The 12,364-nt window shown below is 38.0% G+C and overlaps 1 protein-coding gene across 5 annotated transcripts in view; it reads left to right on the plus strand.

The window, feature by feature from the left end:
- LOC129770872 (cytoplasmic polyadenylation element-binding protein 3) overlaps positions 1-12,364 on the plus strand; it is an 85,878-nt gene that overhangs the window by 27,688 nt on the left and 45,826 nt on the right. For all 5 annotated transcript variants that reach the window (XM_055774034.1, XM_055774027.1, XM_055774060.1 and 2 more), the window contains exon 3: positions 1,827-1,962. In XM_055774034.1, coding sequence (XP_055630009.1) covers positions 1,827-1,962 — 136 coding nt within the window. The remainder of the gene's footprint in view (positions 1-1,826; positions 1,963-12,364) is intronic.

Below are 12,364 nucleotides of genomic sequence, written 5' to 3' on the forward strand. Positions count from 1 at the left end.
CAGATCAAAATGCACAGAAGAATTTATGTAGTCAGGAAAACAAACACTGTTGGGAATAAACGAAGAAGAGCCAATCTACATGGAGATGAATTCATGGTATGAACTCATGAATCCAGAGTGAAAGTTTAGCTCGATCAGCTGCTCAAAATTCCCGATCACCAATGGGTTCATAACCTTACTCGCTGATCATAATCGCCAATAAAAATGTTTATTGTAATAATGTGATGTTGAACAATGGAACGAAATGGCATACATACCCTAAAATATTGATAATTAATTTGTTTTAATGTCGGGTTTGATGTTACAAATAAATTGAGGTGTTCGAAATATGATCAGAGAGGCAATCTTCTCCTGGATACGCTTCATTTCTATCAGTCTACATTTCTATCGGTTGTCTCGCACCACACCGGAAGAAACCCGAAACGGGAAGGCTTTTTTCCACCTACTGACAGAATCCATCGGTGCCACTATCCAGAATGTGTCTGTATATGGAAGAGACACTTTTCGTATTGTCGTCTCATCATTCGGAGTGGCATTTCAACCGAGGCTCATAGCAGAGAATTCAAAAGCGCATAAAGTTATTATCATAAAATTCCTAGCACTCGTTATTACGAGGTGGAAATAGTTCTACTATGAGCTAGGCTCACCGATGGGAATGCAATGAATTGAAGGCATTCTGTTATGCGTCTTTGGCTGATTTAGTTAACTGACAGTTTAGTTGTACACCTGATGAATAGAATGAATGCGAACGGAGCTGCTGAATGCGAATGCAGTTTTCCGAGCAGTACGAGAAAAAAGAGATGTGTCACCCTCGCAGTGGCACAAACCGTGTGGCAGCCATGTTAGGATAGTTATTTTGTATTTTGCAGCTGTGCGGTATACGAGATACACCTACACACATCCTTGTTGAAAGTTAGTTACTGTTTCCCTCGGGGACATTCTCACTGTGAAGCTGATATGAAAAGCTTTTCCGGCTCTCTAGTATCCTGTTGCTCCTTCAGGTATGCAAATCATTTTCTGGAACAGACACTAATGCTGCGAGAATGTATTAGTATGTATTGATAATGAGGAGGAGGAGATGCATTTGCTAATTCTCATACAGGTTCCGTCAGGGGGTCAGTAGAAATCTGGTTAATGTGATCATCGAGAAACGTTCGTTGAACTAATTTTGAATGACAAAGTGGATTCCGTATAAGAATCCACCGAAATTCTATCTCACCTGTTGCAATTTCGGTAAAAAATCAAATTCATATTAAACTATATTTCTAGGAAGTGTGTAGAATAAAGGAAGCTCCGTTAGTGATAATTAAAAACTGTATAAGATCCCACAACATCACTCCGACGTAGAGGAAGTGAAATAATTAATGAACCGCTGAAAGCACAATGCCAATGTGGCGAAGCCTATCTGGAGGCAGCTTTCGTCACATTTAAGTATTTCGTTTTCAATTGTTTTATGGGCATATTGAAATTGCCATCCCCTATATGCCTGCGGATCATACACACGTGAATAAGAGAAAAAGCTCCATTTAACGGCACACCACTGTAGCACTACTGTTGCTGGAGATGACTCCCTCTTTCAGTTGGTGGTATTGTTTTGCTAGCTTGAATGCGCCTTCCGTTTTTCCCTGATTGGAGCAGAAATGTGCGGTATCCTTGGCTCACGGGTCTTCGCTTCAGTTTGCCGCATACTCTCTGTCTCATACTGAAGCGTTTGTGAAAAAGTGTGATGATACGTTTCCACACGTTTGCTGTCGCGGGTTAAACGGAGGGAATTTCGAGATAATACTTTCCACTAATCATTTGTTTGTTTTCTTTCATATTCACAGACTAGTTTTAAGGATTGGCCCAGCCCAGACATCGCACGATCATTGACCGGTCCAGATATCCTACAGAAGCATTCAATCAACTCACTTCTGGAGCACAATGAGATTATCAGCCGGGGGTTACCATCTCCCATCGAGGGTGAGTAGATAATCGTCCGTTGAGTATACTGAATTACGATCTGAGTTGATTTTATTCTCTATTTGCCCTCTATAATATTCCGCAATCTACAGGAACACAAATCGCACCCTAAATGTTCACATTGTTTCGACCAATTGTATATAATCGAATCAAAAAAACGTTTTAATTGTTTCATATGCATATATTTTATGTTTTTCGAATATAAAAGGAGAATTAATTTTTTTTATTCATCCCCTTAAACTCAGGAAACAACTTTTTCACATAAAAAAAATTACATGTATCCGGAATCTTTCAGGAGGTGATAGAAGATCATATTTCATGCAAAAAAAAATCCTTGTACGCATATATTCAAATTTCAACAATGACATTGTTATTAAAATTATTATTTTTTTCGGACTCTGACTAAGACTGACTCTACTTAAAAAAGTAGAACAATTTACATAAGCTACGCAGGACAATTATATTGCTTCCATTTGAAAGATGAGAAAATTCAGCACAGGATCAGGGTGCGTGCGGTAAATTTGCACAAAGTGATGTTTGTCATCAAATAATTTTTTAAAATCGTATAATTTGCTTTATTCATTTTCTTTCAAAGAATAAAGCATGACATTTTCGAAATAATCCTTTCAAAATGATTTTATTCGAAAAAGTCGTCTTCATAGTCGCTGACCATTGTAAGACGCTACCGGGAATTGCTGCAAGCTTGTTTCAGCATGATTTAGTGACGTCATTACCTTCATGATTATTAAATTTAGCGATCCAATTGTTGTGTGAGGGGCTTTCTTAGTGTCCTGTTCAACGACACCGCACACAAAATAAACCAAGGGATTGATAACAGGGCTGCTAGGCGGCCAAAATTCCTTCTCCCAGAATTCTGGAACATTTTTTTATAAGCAATAGCTTGGGAGTCTTTCAGATTAAACGATCACGCTAAAATTTTCTACAAAAAGTGAAACAATTTTTGTTTTTGAAAACCGAAAATAAAGCTTATTTTAGGACATTTTCGATGTGACCACCCCTTTTTTCGATAACGAGTTTTAAACGGTGAACAAAATTCTTCATGCACAACTCTAACATTACGACTTCGATGCTGTTGAAAATCCGAGGTATTTCTTCTTTCTCCAAATGTTGTGGCTTCTTTCTCTTAAAATCGAATCGGAAATTCTTAAAACTGTTTTGATAATTTATACATTGCAGTTCCCTAACCCTTAAATGATTTAAAATAAGAAAATTTGTTAGAATACACATTTTCCTATCGTGTTCTTGCGGCCAAGTATGTATGAAGGAGGTACAATATTCAAATATCGCTGCTAAGAAGACCAGGGGCCGAAATCTTCGAAAGTTAAAATTGAAGACCGACTCTTCTCTCAGTAGTATCGGTTCGACTAGAACTGCTGTGAATAGACTAGCGTTGACTAGCGAGGATGACTGATGAACTAGTTCAGTCAGTGGTTATTCTAACTGACGCGACTAATGAATACAAATCTACCTCTTTATTCAACTGACTTCAATTCACATTTTACGATACAAAAAAATCCAGCTCACGTATGTCAAACCACGTTGAACTCAAACATCGATGCATGCATACATGATACATGGGGGAGAGAGAGAAAGAGAGAAAGAGAGAGAAAGAGAGAAAGAGAGAGAAAAAGAGAAAGAGAGAAAGAAAGAGAGAGAGAAAGAAAGAAAGAGAGAGAAAAAGAGAGAGAGAGAAAGAGAGAGAGAGAGAAAGAGAGAAAGAAGGAGAAAGAGAGAAAGAGAGAAGGAAAGAGAAAGAAAGAAAGAGAGAGAGGGAAAGAGCGAGAGAGAGAGAGAAAGAGAAAGACGAATTCGTTTTGGGAGAAGTCACTTCAAAATGCAATGAAGACAATTTGACTGGGAAGAATGAAATGATATAGTCGAGTCGGTAGAGGAAGATAGCGACTAAACGCCCGACTGAGTTTAGTCGTTTTGGCGGAAAAACTGCGAGAAGAAGCCTAAAGTAATTTCCGACTGAATACGGATATAGTCAGTCAGATAGTCAGCTGACTATACTCAGTTGACTATGACTATGCCGAGCCCTGAATAAGACAGGCGTAAATTGGTCGCTCGAAATGCAATTACAGCATTCGCTCTACGGACAATGTGGATAGAAATAATATTGCAATCTTAGCTCCCCTGTATAATGATCATTGAGTTTAAACTAGTCATCGCGATTTCAAAACACAGTATTCACAATTCATCAGTCATCTAACTACCGACCAGATGGCAGCGGGTCTTTTGAATAACCTTTATCAAGGCCGAGTGTTGAATTGAGTGTTCCAAATTGGTCTTTTTCAGGGCTAGAGACGAATGTACTGATGAATTTAAAAACCTCTATAATTGAAAACATCACCAAGATCATCATCATTCAAGTCGTCTCGCTCCAACTATCAAACAGCAGTCTTTTTCAAAGCTGATGTCACACAATGGTTTTGCTCGATTCTAAGGAAGAATGAATGATAGATATCGCACTGTATGGTGCAATTTTGTTCGGTGGGGCACCGCGTCGATTTGTATGCCGTCTGGTGAAGAATGCCTCTGTATTTTTGCATCACATCATATTTGAATATGTACTGGGGAGTAAATTTAAAATTTTGAAACAAGAGCGTTACGTTTAGGGTGCAAACGAATCACCGAAAATTGCACAACGAGAATGATTTGCTATTCCCAAGCGTCATTCTGTGTGTTCTTTGTGCAATTTGGTTGGTTCAGGTCAATCACGGAGAGCAACTACGAATTGTACAGTCTACCCAAGCTCAAGCTCAAGAGCGTTACGTTTAGGGTGCAAAGTTTCGAGCGTTAACAACTCTTTTCCAGTTGTATAACGTGGTATGTCATTTACTTCATTCAAAATATAAAAGGCGTATGAGTAATGTTGTTTACCAATTGACCCAAAAACTTGTTTCAATATCTCAAAACTGCTATTGAAATCACAAAAATCTATAAATATGAGTACCTGCTGGAACGTTCATCTTGGTCGAGATTTGTCGATGCATGTCGTTGTTTGTCAGCGAAGCCAATCTAAGTTTCTATTTTGCTACTGTGTTGAACTTAGAATATGCAATAAGCAAAAAATAGTGTAGAGCGGAATCAAAGCAGAATAGAAACATTAAATAAAAGGTACGTCGTCTGTTTTCATACCATGGAGATTGTACGAATTGTTGATTTTATGCGTTATGCGTGATCAAATAGATAACGATAGTGTGGGACAAAATATATAATCGTCTGGAACCACACTCTATGTAGTACAAGGAAAATGCCGCGATACATACTGAATGCGTTACGTGTTTTGTTCTCGTGAGAACAAGAATGAATCATGAATTTCAGCTGCGTGCACAAAACAACACAAACACATCGATCCTTTTTAGGGCCACTAATACTTTCAAATAAAGAGTTATTTAAGAAAATTCTATGCATTCTAAAAATCTATTTAATATTTATATTTGCCTGTAGAGGACTTTTGTGAATTCAGGAGTGTGTTTGAATTTATTGGTGTAATGATGTTATTTTGAATTTTAGAGGGTTTAAGCTTTCTCAGTTTATTCGCCTATAAACCAATTTGAAATACCAAACTAAACAACTCGGCCTTGAGGAATACTATTTGGAAAGCCTTGCTGCTTGGATGACTGATAAATCGTGAATGACTTATTTGTGATTTTTTCAATCGATCGAGCCACCACATAAAGAGTTTGGTTTGGATTTTCTGTTACCGTTCTGCGTTTGCTGAGATGTTTCGTTCTGCATTGGAGATGTAATTTTGCTAGGAGATACTGAAAAACTACTTAGATATTCAAGAAGTTCAGTATTCCAGTTTCAGTGCTCTACACCCAAAATTGATTTTCAGCTCATGTTTTGCCATCCCGATTTATAACATCAAATGAGCGTAAAAATAACAGAAAATGTCATGACTCTCAAAAACTGGTAAGCATTTGTACAATATATACATATGGTACGGCAATATAAGATCAATACGAGCGAGCAAAACAAGAGACACGTTTTAAATAAGCACACATTACTTTGCCACATATGTACACGGCCCGGACCGAGATGGATATAGATCTCCTTTATGCTGGAAAGTGTTTTCTAAGAGTAAAACCAACATCAATTTGTAATGAAATGTAACATTATCACGCTTCTGCGCAACAGCATCATTAGCTATGTGGATAGCGTGGTTGTGTAAAACAGTCTTGCACTCTAGCCGGCCTTAGTTCGATCCCCGTTGACGTCGTTTGGACTTTTTTTTGGGTGCAATCCTGAAAAAAAAAGAAAAACGAAAAAAGAAAGAGATGTCTGCTTCCATACATACAAACATTTTAAAGCGCAGGGGGACAGATGACATTATTTGCTCATTTGACGCTGCAAGGCACGAGAAGAAATGGTTTCTGCCGAAAATGAAATGCATTCTAGCAACGCTAGTTTGGGTATAGGCAGCGGGCAAGCAACAGTACATGTTGATGCTTCGAATTAATTTGACAATCTACCCAAATTGCTTCGCGAAGCGTTCGCGCTCCTCACTCAGTGAAAGCAGTGAAAGCGAAAGCAGTGAAATTGAAAAAAAAGTTTATTTTTTGAAAATTCAAACAACTTTCTACATTTTATCCCTTGACCAGAATTCCGTAGGTGTTATAGTTTTTGAGTTACAAATTTTTGTAAAAAATCAAGAAAATTTTTATGACCCTTTTCAAAAAGTAATCTAATTCTTTTTTGAATATTTCAAGTATGCAAAGTTGCTTAAAAGATCAATGTGTTACACGCACAACGTTTCACTGCTATCTGAGATGGTGCTGCCAACGACCAGTCGAGTTGACATAAAATTCGTCAATAGAATTTATGAAAAATGGTACTCAAAGTATAGTTGAAAAACATACGGGTTGTTTACTATTGCACCATACAACCATAAAATCCGGTAGATGGTGACGCTGTACCTTCTATATCCCGAATCGTCCTCTTTCCATCCAAAGCATAACGACGGGTAATACGTGTTTCTTAGGGGAATTTCTCTTCTAGACGGAAATTCACACCTATATATTATACTGCATTTCATCAGTACCGTTCTGAATCATATTTCGGACGCTTAAGGTATGAGGTATGGTTGATATTTTTAATAAAGTAGTTCAATACGCTTTTAAGCTTTCTACTTTGGTACCTATTTGATTGAAAACAAAAATCATCGAATAAATTGCTTTTCAAATGAAGCGAATAAGAATCAAACTTCGGACACTAAATCAAATTTCGGGCAGACTGAATTCAAATTTCAGACACTTGATTTTGTAAGTTTTTGAAGAGTTTTTACACTTGATTATATATACAGTAACAATGATGAGAACTGATGAAACACGGGAGAAATTTAAATATTTATGAACGGGTAAATTCTACGGGTAACAGTGTAACAGTGAATCAACAAATCATCTAAATTCAATTGTGGTCGCGTGTGATACTGACCAAGGGGAAAAATAAGTCTTCCTACAGATTATCAAACATCGAATCAACCAGACTGGGGCCTACTACTTCTGCGAACAGCGGCAAATCAAGGCCAACCGGCACGAGTCCAATGTTGGTGAACCTTTCCCCCATCTGGGCTGGCAGACGCGTTATTAGTCGGAAGACACGATTGCTCAGCCAAGCGCAGACAAGCAACAATTCTAAATCTATTGCATGCAAGAAATCTTCTGCACGATGCACGTCTGCTCTGCTGCTTCATCGAACTGGACTGCATATCGGTCTGGTCATTTACGGTTAGTTAAGCGCCGATTATGATGCTTTTGAACATTTTTCAGTGTTTTTTCTCCTCCGCCGTATCTTTGTACGATTTGCCGGACAGTTGTAGTGGAAGCGAAAAGGTTTTGAGCGTAATTCTCTTTTATTATAGGTAGGAAAAAGTGCTCATCTATCGTTCGTGTTTTATTTTTCTAGCACACGGTTAGAAATCAAGCTAAGAGGGGCCAACTATAAGTCAGTAGTAGCTGTGCGGAAGGAAAATTGATGTATGTTTAGTTTTGAAATGAGCACATATAGAAAAACAAAACGAAAAACGCTAATATGCCCATATGAGCGTGAAAAGTAAAAAAACTGATTCGAGAAAAACTGATCCTATATTATGTCATTCGTGAAGAAATATCCATCAAATTTGCTGCAACATAGGTGCGTATTGGTGTGGATTTATGTACAATGTTATGCTCGATGATGAAACATATACGGAAAAGTTAAAAATTTTCTTGTGTCATAGTCTAACTTTTCATGTCCGCCCATTTTTTTATAGCTTTTATCCTGTTCCGATACGCTTTAACGTCTGGACTATACACACACTTACACGTGTGCCTTGCTACTTGGTATAGGGGTGGAAGGGTGACAAGTACATTTTAAACGGAACTTTCCTTTTTGCAATACACTCGTCAATATTCAAGTGTACTAAAAAGATGGTATTCATTCCTATACTCACTACTCAGTAACGAAAGTAACCAATTCGGTATGTAGCTCAAGATTTTTCGGTCTTTGAACCATCGCTACGGATTGGATGGTTGAATCCGAGTATTACTCGAAGAGACAATAAATAAAACCAAATGTCTATGAAATGAATATTAAAACTAAACAAGAATTTTTTCCTGGCAATCGTTCAACAATAACGCTCATCAGAATGTGCTCACTCCTTCACAAGTCTAATTGGCCCTTCCTCCGTTGGGGGAAGGAATACAATTCGGTTGGTGCGTTTCGAGCGTTCGAGCCAGGCTGCTGCTTCTCGGGAAGCAACAAATCATTTGAATTGAGACAAGGGCCATCTTTGCTCTAATTGCAATAAAATACAATGGCCAAAATAGGAAAATGAGCATTTTCAGAAATAATAACTTCCAAAGTAGAATTATGGGTGCCTATTCCTTCGCCAACACGCGGAATGGTTGGACGTGAAATGGCTATTTTTTTCCTGGGACATTTGTCAAACAAAAAGTCTGGAGAACGAATATGTATTAAATCGGATAAAAATATTGTTTTTGCGTAAACTTCTAGCATACAGTAGGACCCGAGCGGATGATCCTCGGTGCGAATTATTCGCGACGCCGAGTTCCATACTAAAGCGATAGGCTTTTCCGGATTTGTCAGTGAGTGGTAGGCTCATGCTCATGGCTTTCACATTTCACTGAACAGTGGTATACACAACCTTATACAGAAAAAACTTTGATATAACGTACATTTCTCTTTCAAAATTGTACGTTGTATCAAACTGTACGTTATATCGAAACATAATGAAGAACTTACGAACATAGCTTATATTACTTTATTGTGTTGCTGTTTGAGTAAGTTTAGTAAATAATGATGAAAAAATTCAATTAGAAGATGAAGCCAACCTTTCTCATGATTCATTTCCGGAACCTCAAAACCAGTCGTATCTCTTGGTTAAAGGTAAAAACAATGTTTTATATCAAAATAATTAGTTGTTCCGACCGTGAACTCTTCTTCGAATACCTCCTTCAAAATTTGGATACACCCATACCTCGCTTTACGGCCTAGATACGTTCCTGGGCCGCTAAGAAAAAAGCCGTATAACGAATCAATTATTCCAATACAAATTCATACAAACTCTATCCGATCGGTTCCAAGCTTGTTCAACGAAAAGCCGTATAAAGAGCGGCCGTATAGCGAGGTATGGGTGTACTCTGTTGGTCAACCTCAGCGGCCATTTTATTCTAGGATCTCTTCATGTCTGTAGCATCCCGAGTTACTTTGGCATCCTTCTTCAATTCCGCTTGACAGTTGGACAATATTTTTCAATTGGGTGGAATTGGAGTCAAATCCGTGGATTGAAGTCTGCTTCAATGTAATTGTCAAGGTACCACCGAAGCACCTCTCGACTGTGGTAACAGCTTGCCAAATCTGGCCGAAACTTCACCGTACGTTCCTGCAGGCACTCTCTCCTATACATTTTCGAGTTCATTGTCATGTTTGAGAACTTTTGTTTTCTGTCCACAGCTGCAAATCCCTTGTCAAATCAAGAACTTCCTGGCAAATTTATCAAATTTGCTGGGAACGTTTCCTCTAGCAGTGGTCAGGTCATTTCAGGCCTGGGAGTTGTCCAAAATCCATCTTCAAGTACGTTTCGTCATCCATCTGCATACATCCTTCGTACTTCGACAAAACTTTGTTGTACAACTTTCAAGCGCGTCTTCCGGTCATCAGATTTTGCTTCAACGTCCTGTTTGGTTGCTTGCAGGCACAGAAATTACGATAACCTTATCACATATGGATTCTCCGGATGGGACTTTGGTTAGAGTTGTGTTTGTGGCGTTGTCGTTGTCGTTCTTTGTACGTTGGAGTCTATTCCGAGAGTCGGTTCACGACGTGACAGTAAATTTGCGCGCGTGTTTGTATTCTGAGAATCGGTGTAATTAAAAAAATGCCAGGTGCAATGAACTTTGTTCATTTTTCATTATACCGAAAATTCGTTTTCGACTGCCGAGGGGGCGAATGCTTCATCAGTATTGGAACTACATTAGGTTGATGAAGATGAAGAGTCCGAAAACATCTAACAGTTGATTATAGTTGATAATCTTATATATTAAATTCTCGTGTCACGATGTTCGTGGTCAAACTCCTCCGAAACGACTCGACCGATTTGAATGATATTATACTCAAAAAACTTGGTGGGCATGAGAATAGGTCGTAAACTATCTATGATACCACTAGGATTACCTATTACTTTATATTTGATACCGATTAGGGTGGTCCCATGCAAATGAAATCTGAATGACTTTGTTTTCGTATTTTTTTGCATAAATTTGGCTTGGAAAAAAACTTATACCATATATAATCAATTTTCACCCTCATCTTCTTTTTTTATCGCGACACATGTATTTTTATATGAACGATGCCAAATAATTGATTCGTCGTTCGTTTTTTAAACAGGACGAATTTATTTACGTTGTTTAATGCCAGATGGCACTTCGTCCTCTTCATCGAATTTCACCCTACACATACGCAAGTAACCTCAATTCGAATAAAACGCGGAATATCGCCGGCGAGCTGGAAGCCTTTTTGGATGAGCACAATGAATTATTGAAATTATTCTAATCACACCCATGCTCGGAATGCAAAATAACAGTCACGCTATTGTCGTCAATCCTGATAAAAAACCGATTGAAGAGCACGTGTGTAGATCCAATGCGCCACAGTTACTTTAATTATTAGGAACATCATTACTCATTTTGAATTAATATTTTAATATTATGTGGTTGGAGGAGACGAAACAAACAAAAGAGTGTCCTCGATGGATTCTTATGTGTGTCGTTTGATGAATTGGCACAGTTAGGACAACGTCATTCTAAGATGTCTTGAGCTGTGTCAATAATCCATGGTCAACATATTCGCAAAGGTAGAGAGCGAACGACTGTGATTCCTATGAGACAATCAACAGAAGCGGTTCGAGGAATGATAGCGAGACGCTATCATGAATAACACCTACACAGCCTTTGTTCAAACGACAGCACGTGTGTTCAAACAAAGGAAATGCAGTCTTTAATGGGCTCTATTACAAAATTACACGTATTTCGTCCAACATGTTGCTGGATGTATACAAGATTTATAGAAGAATCGTTAAGTTCGGACTGTTTTCTAAGTATTTAAACAACATCGAGTAATGATTTTCATCCAAATTTAAGCAATTCAAAATTATTTTCGTGTCTGCTAATCTGATACAGATTAAATTGCTCCACGAATACGGACTACTTATTTTGAAGTTTATTTTGCGCCGAGGAAAGGTTGCTACATTCCATAGCACGAATGATTAGATTTCTGAGTGCAAACGACGAATCCTGAGATCCGATCGATCCGGTCCATTTCTCTGTACACCATAGATCTCATCTCCATCTCCACATCACACTCAGGTTCGGGAAGTTCCCTCGGTCTAATGCAATACACGGTCAAATCTTCACGTATCTGCTCGATATCCACGTGGAATTTATCCTTCATCGATCATAATCAATTAACTTTATAGATCGTTGAAACATTTGAACACACATGTATTGCAATACATTAGTTATTTTTTATTCAACAGTCAAAATATTCACTAGAAGTAATTTATATGGCAGAACAACGTTTGCCGGGTCAGCTAGTTCCTTAATATTTTTCTTTGTTGGTCGTATTTTTTTCACATATTCACGTAGGAGAGCTTTAACCCTTCTCTTCGTTGGCCGAGGCATTTTGATTGAATGTAATACTTTTCCGTTTACTATTTTTGACAGCAGAGGCAGCCGTGGCAGTGTTTCCTAGCTCTGCAATACAATTTCCTTAACCAATTTTCAAAGTTGCTAAAACTTACATTATAGACCCATTAAACGTAAAAATAACAATTGTGTTGATATCAACACAATTTTATTTGATTGATTTTCATGAC

Source organism: Toxorhynchites rutilus, chromosome 1 (genome assembly GCF_029784135.1).
Source record: "Toxorhynchites rutilus septentrionalis strain SRP chromosome 1, ASM2978413v1, whole genome shotgun sequence".
Lineage (NCBI taxonomy): Eukaryota > Metazoa > Arthropoda > Insecta > Diptera > Culicidae > Toxorhynchites > Toxorhynchites rutilus.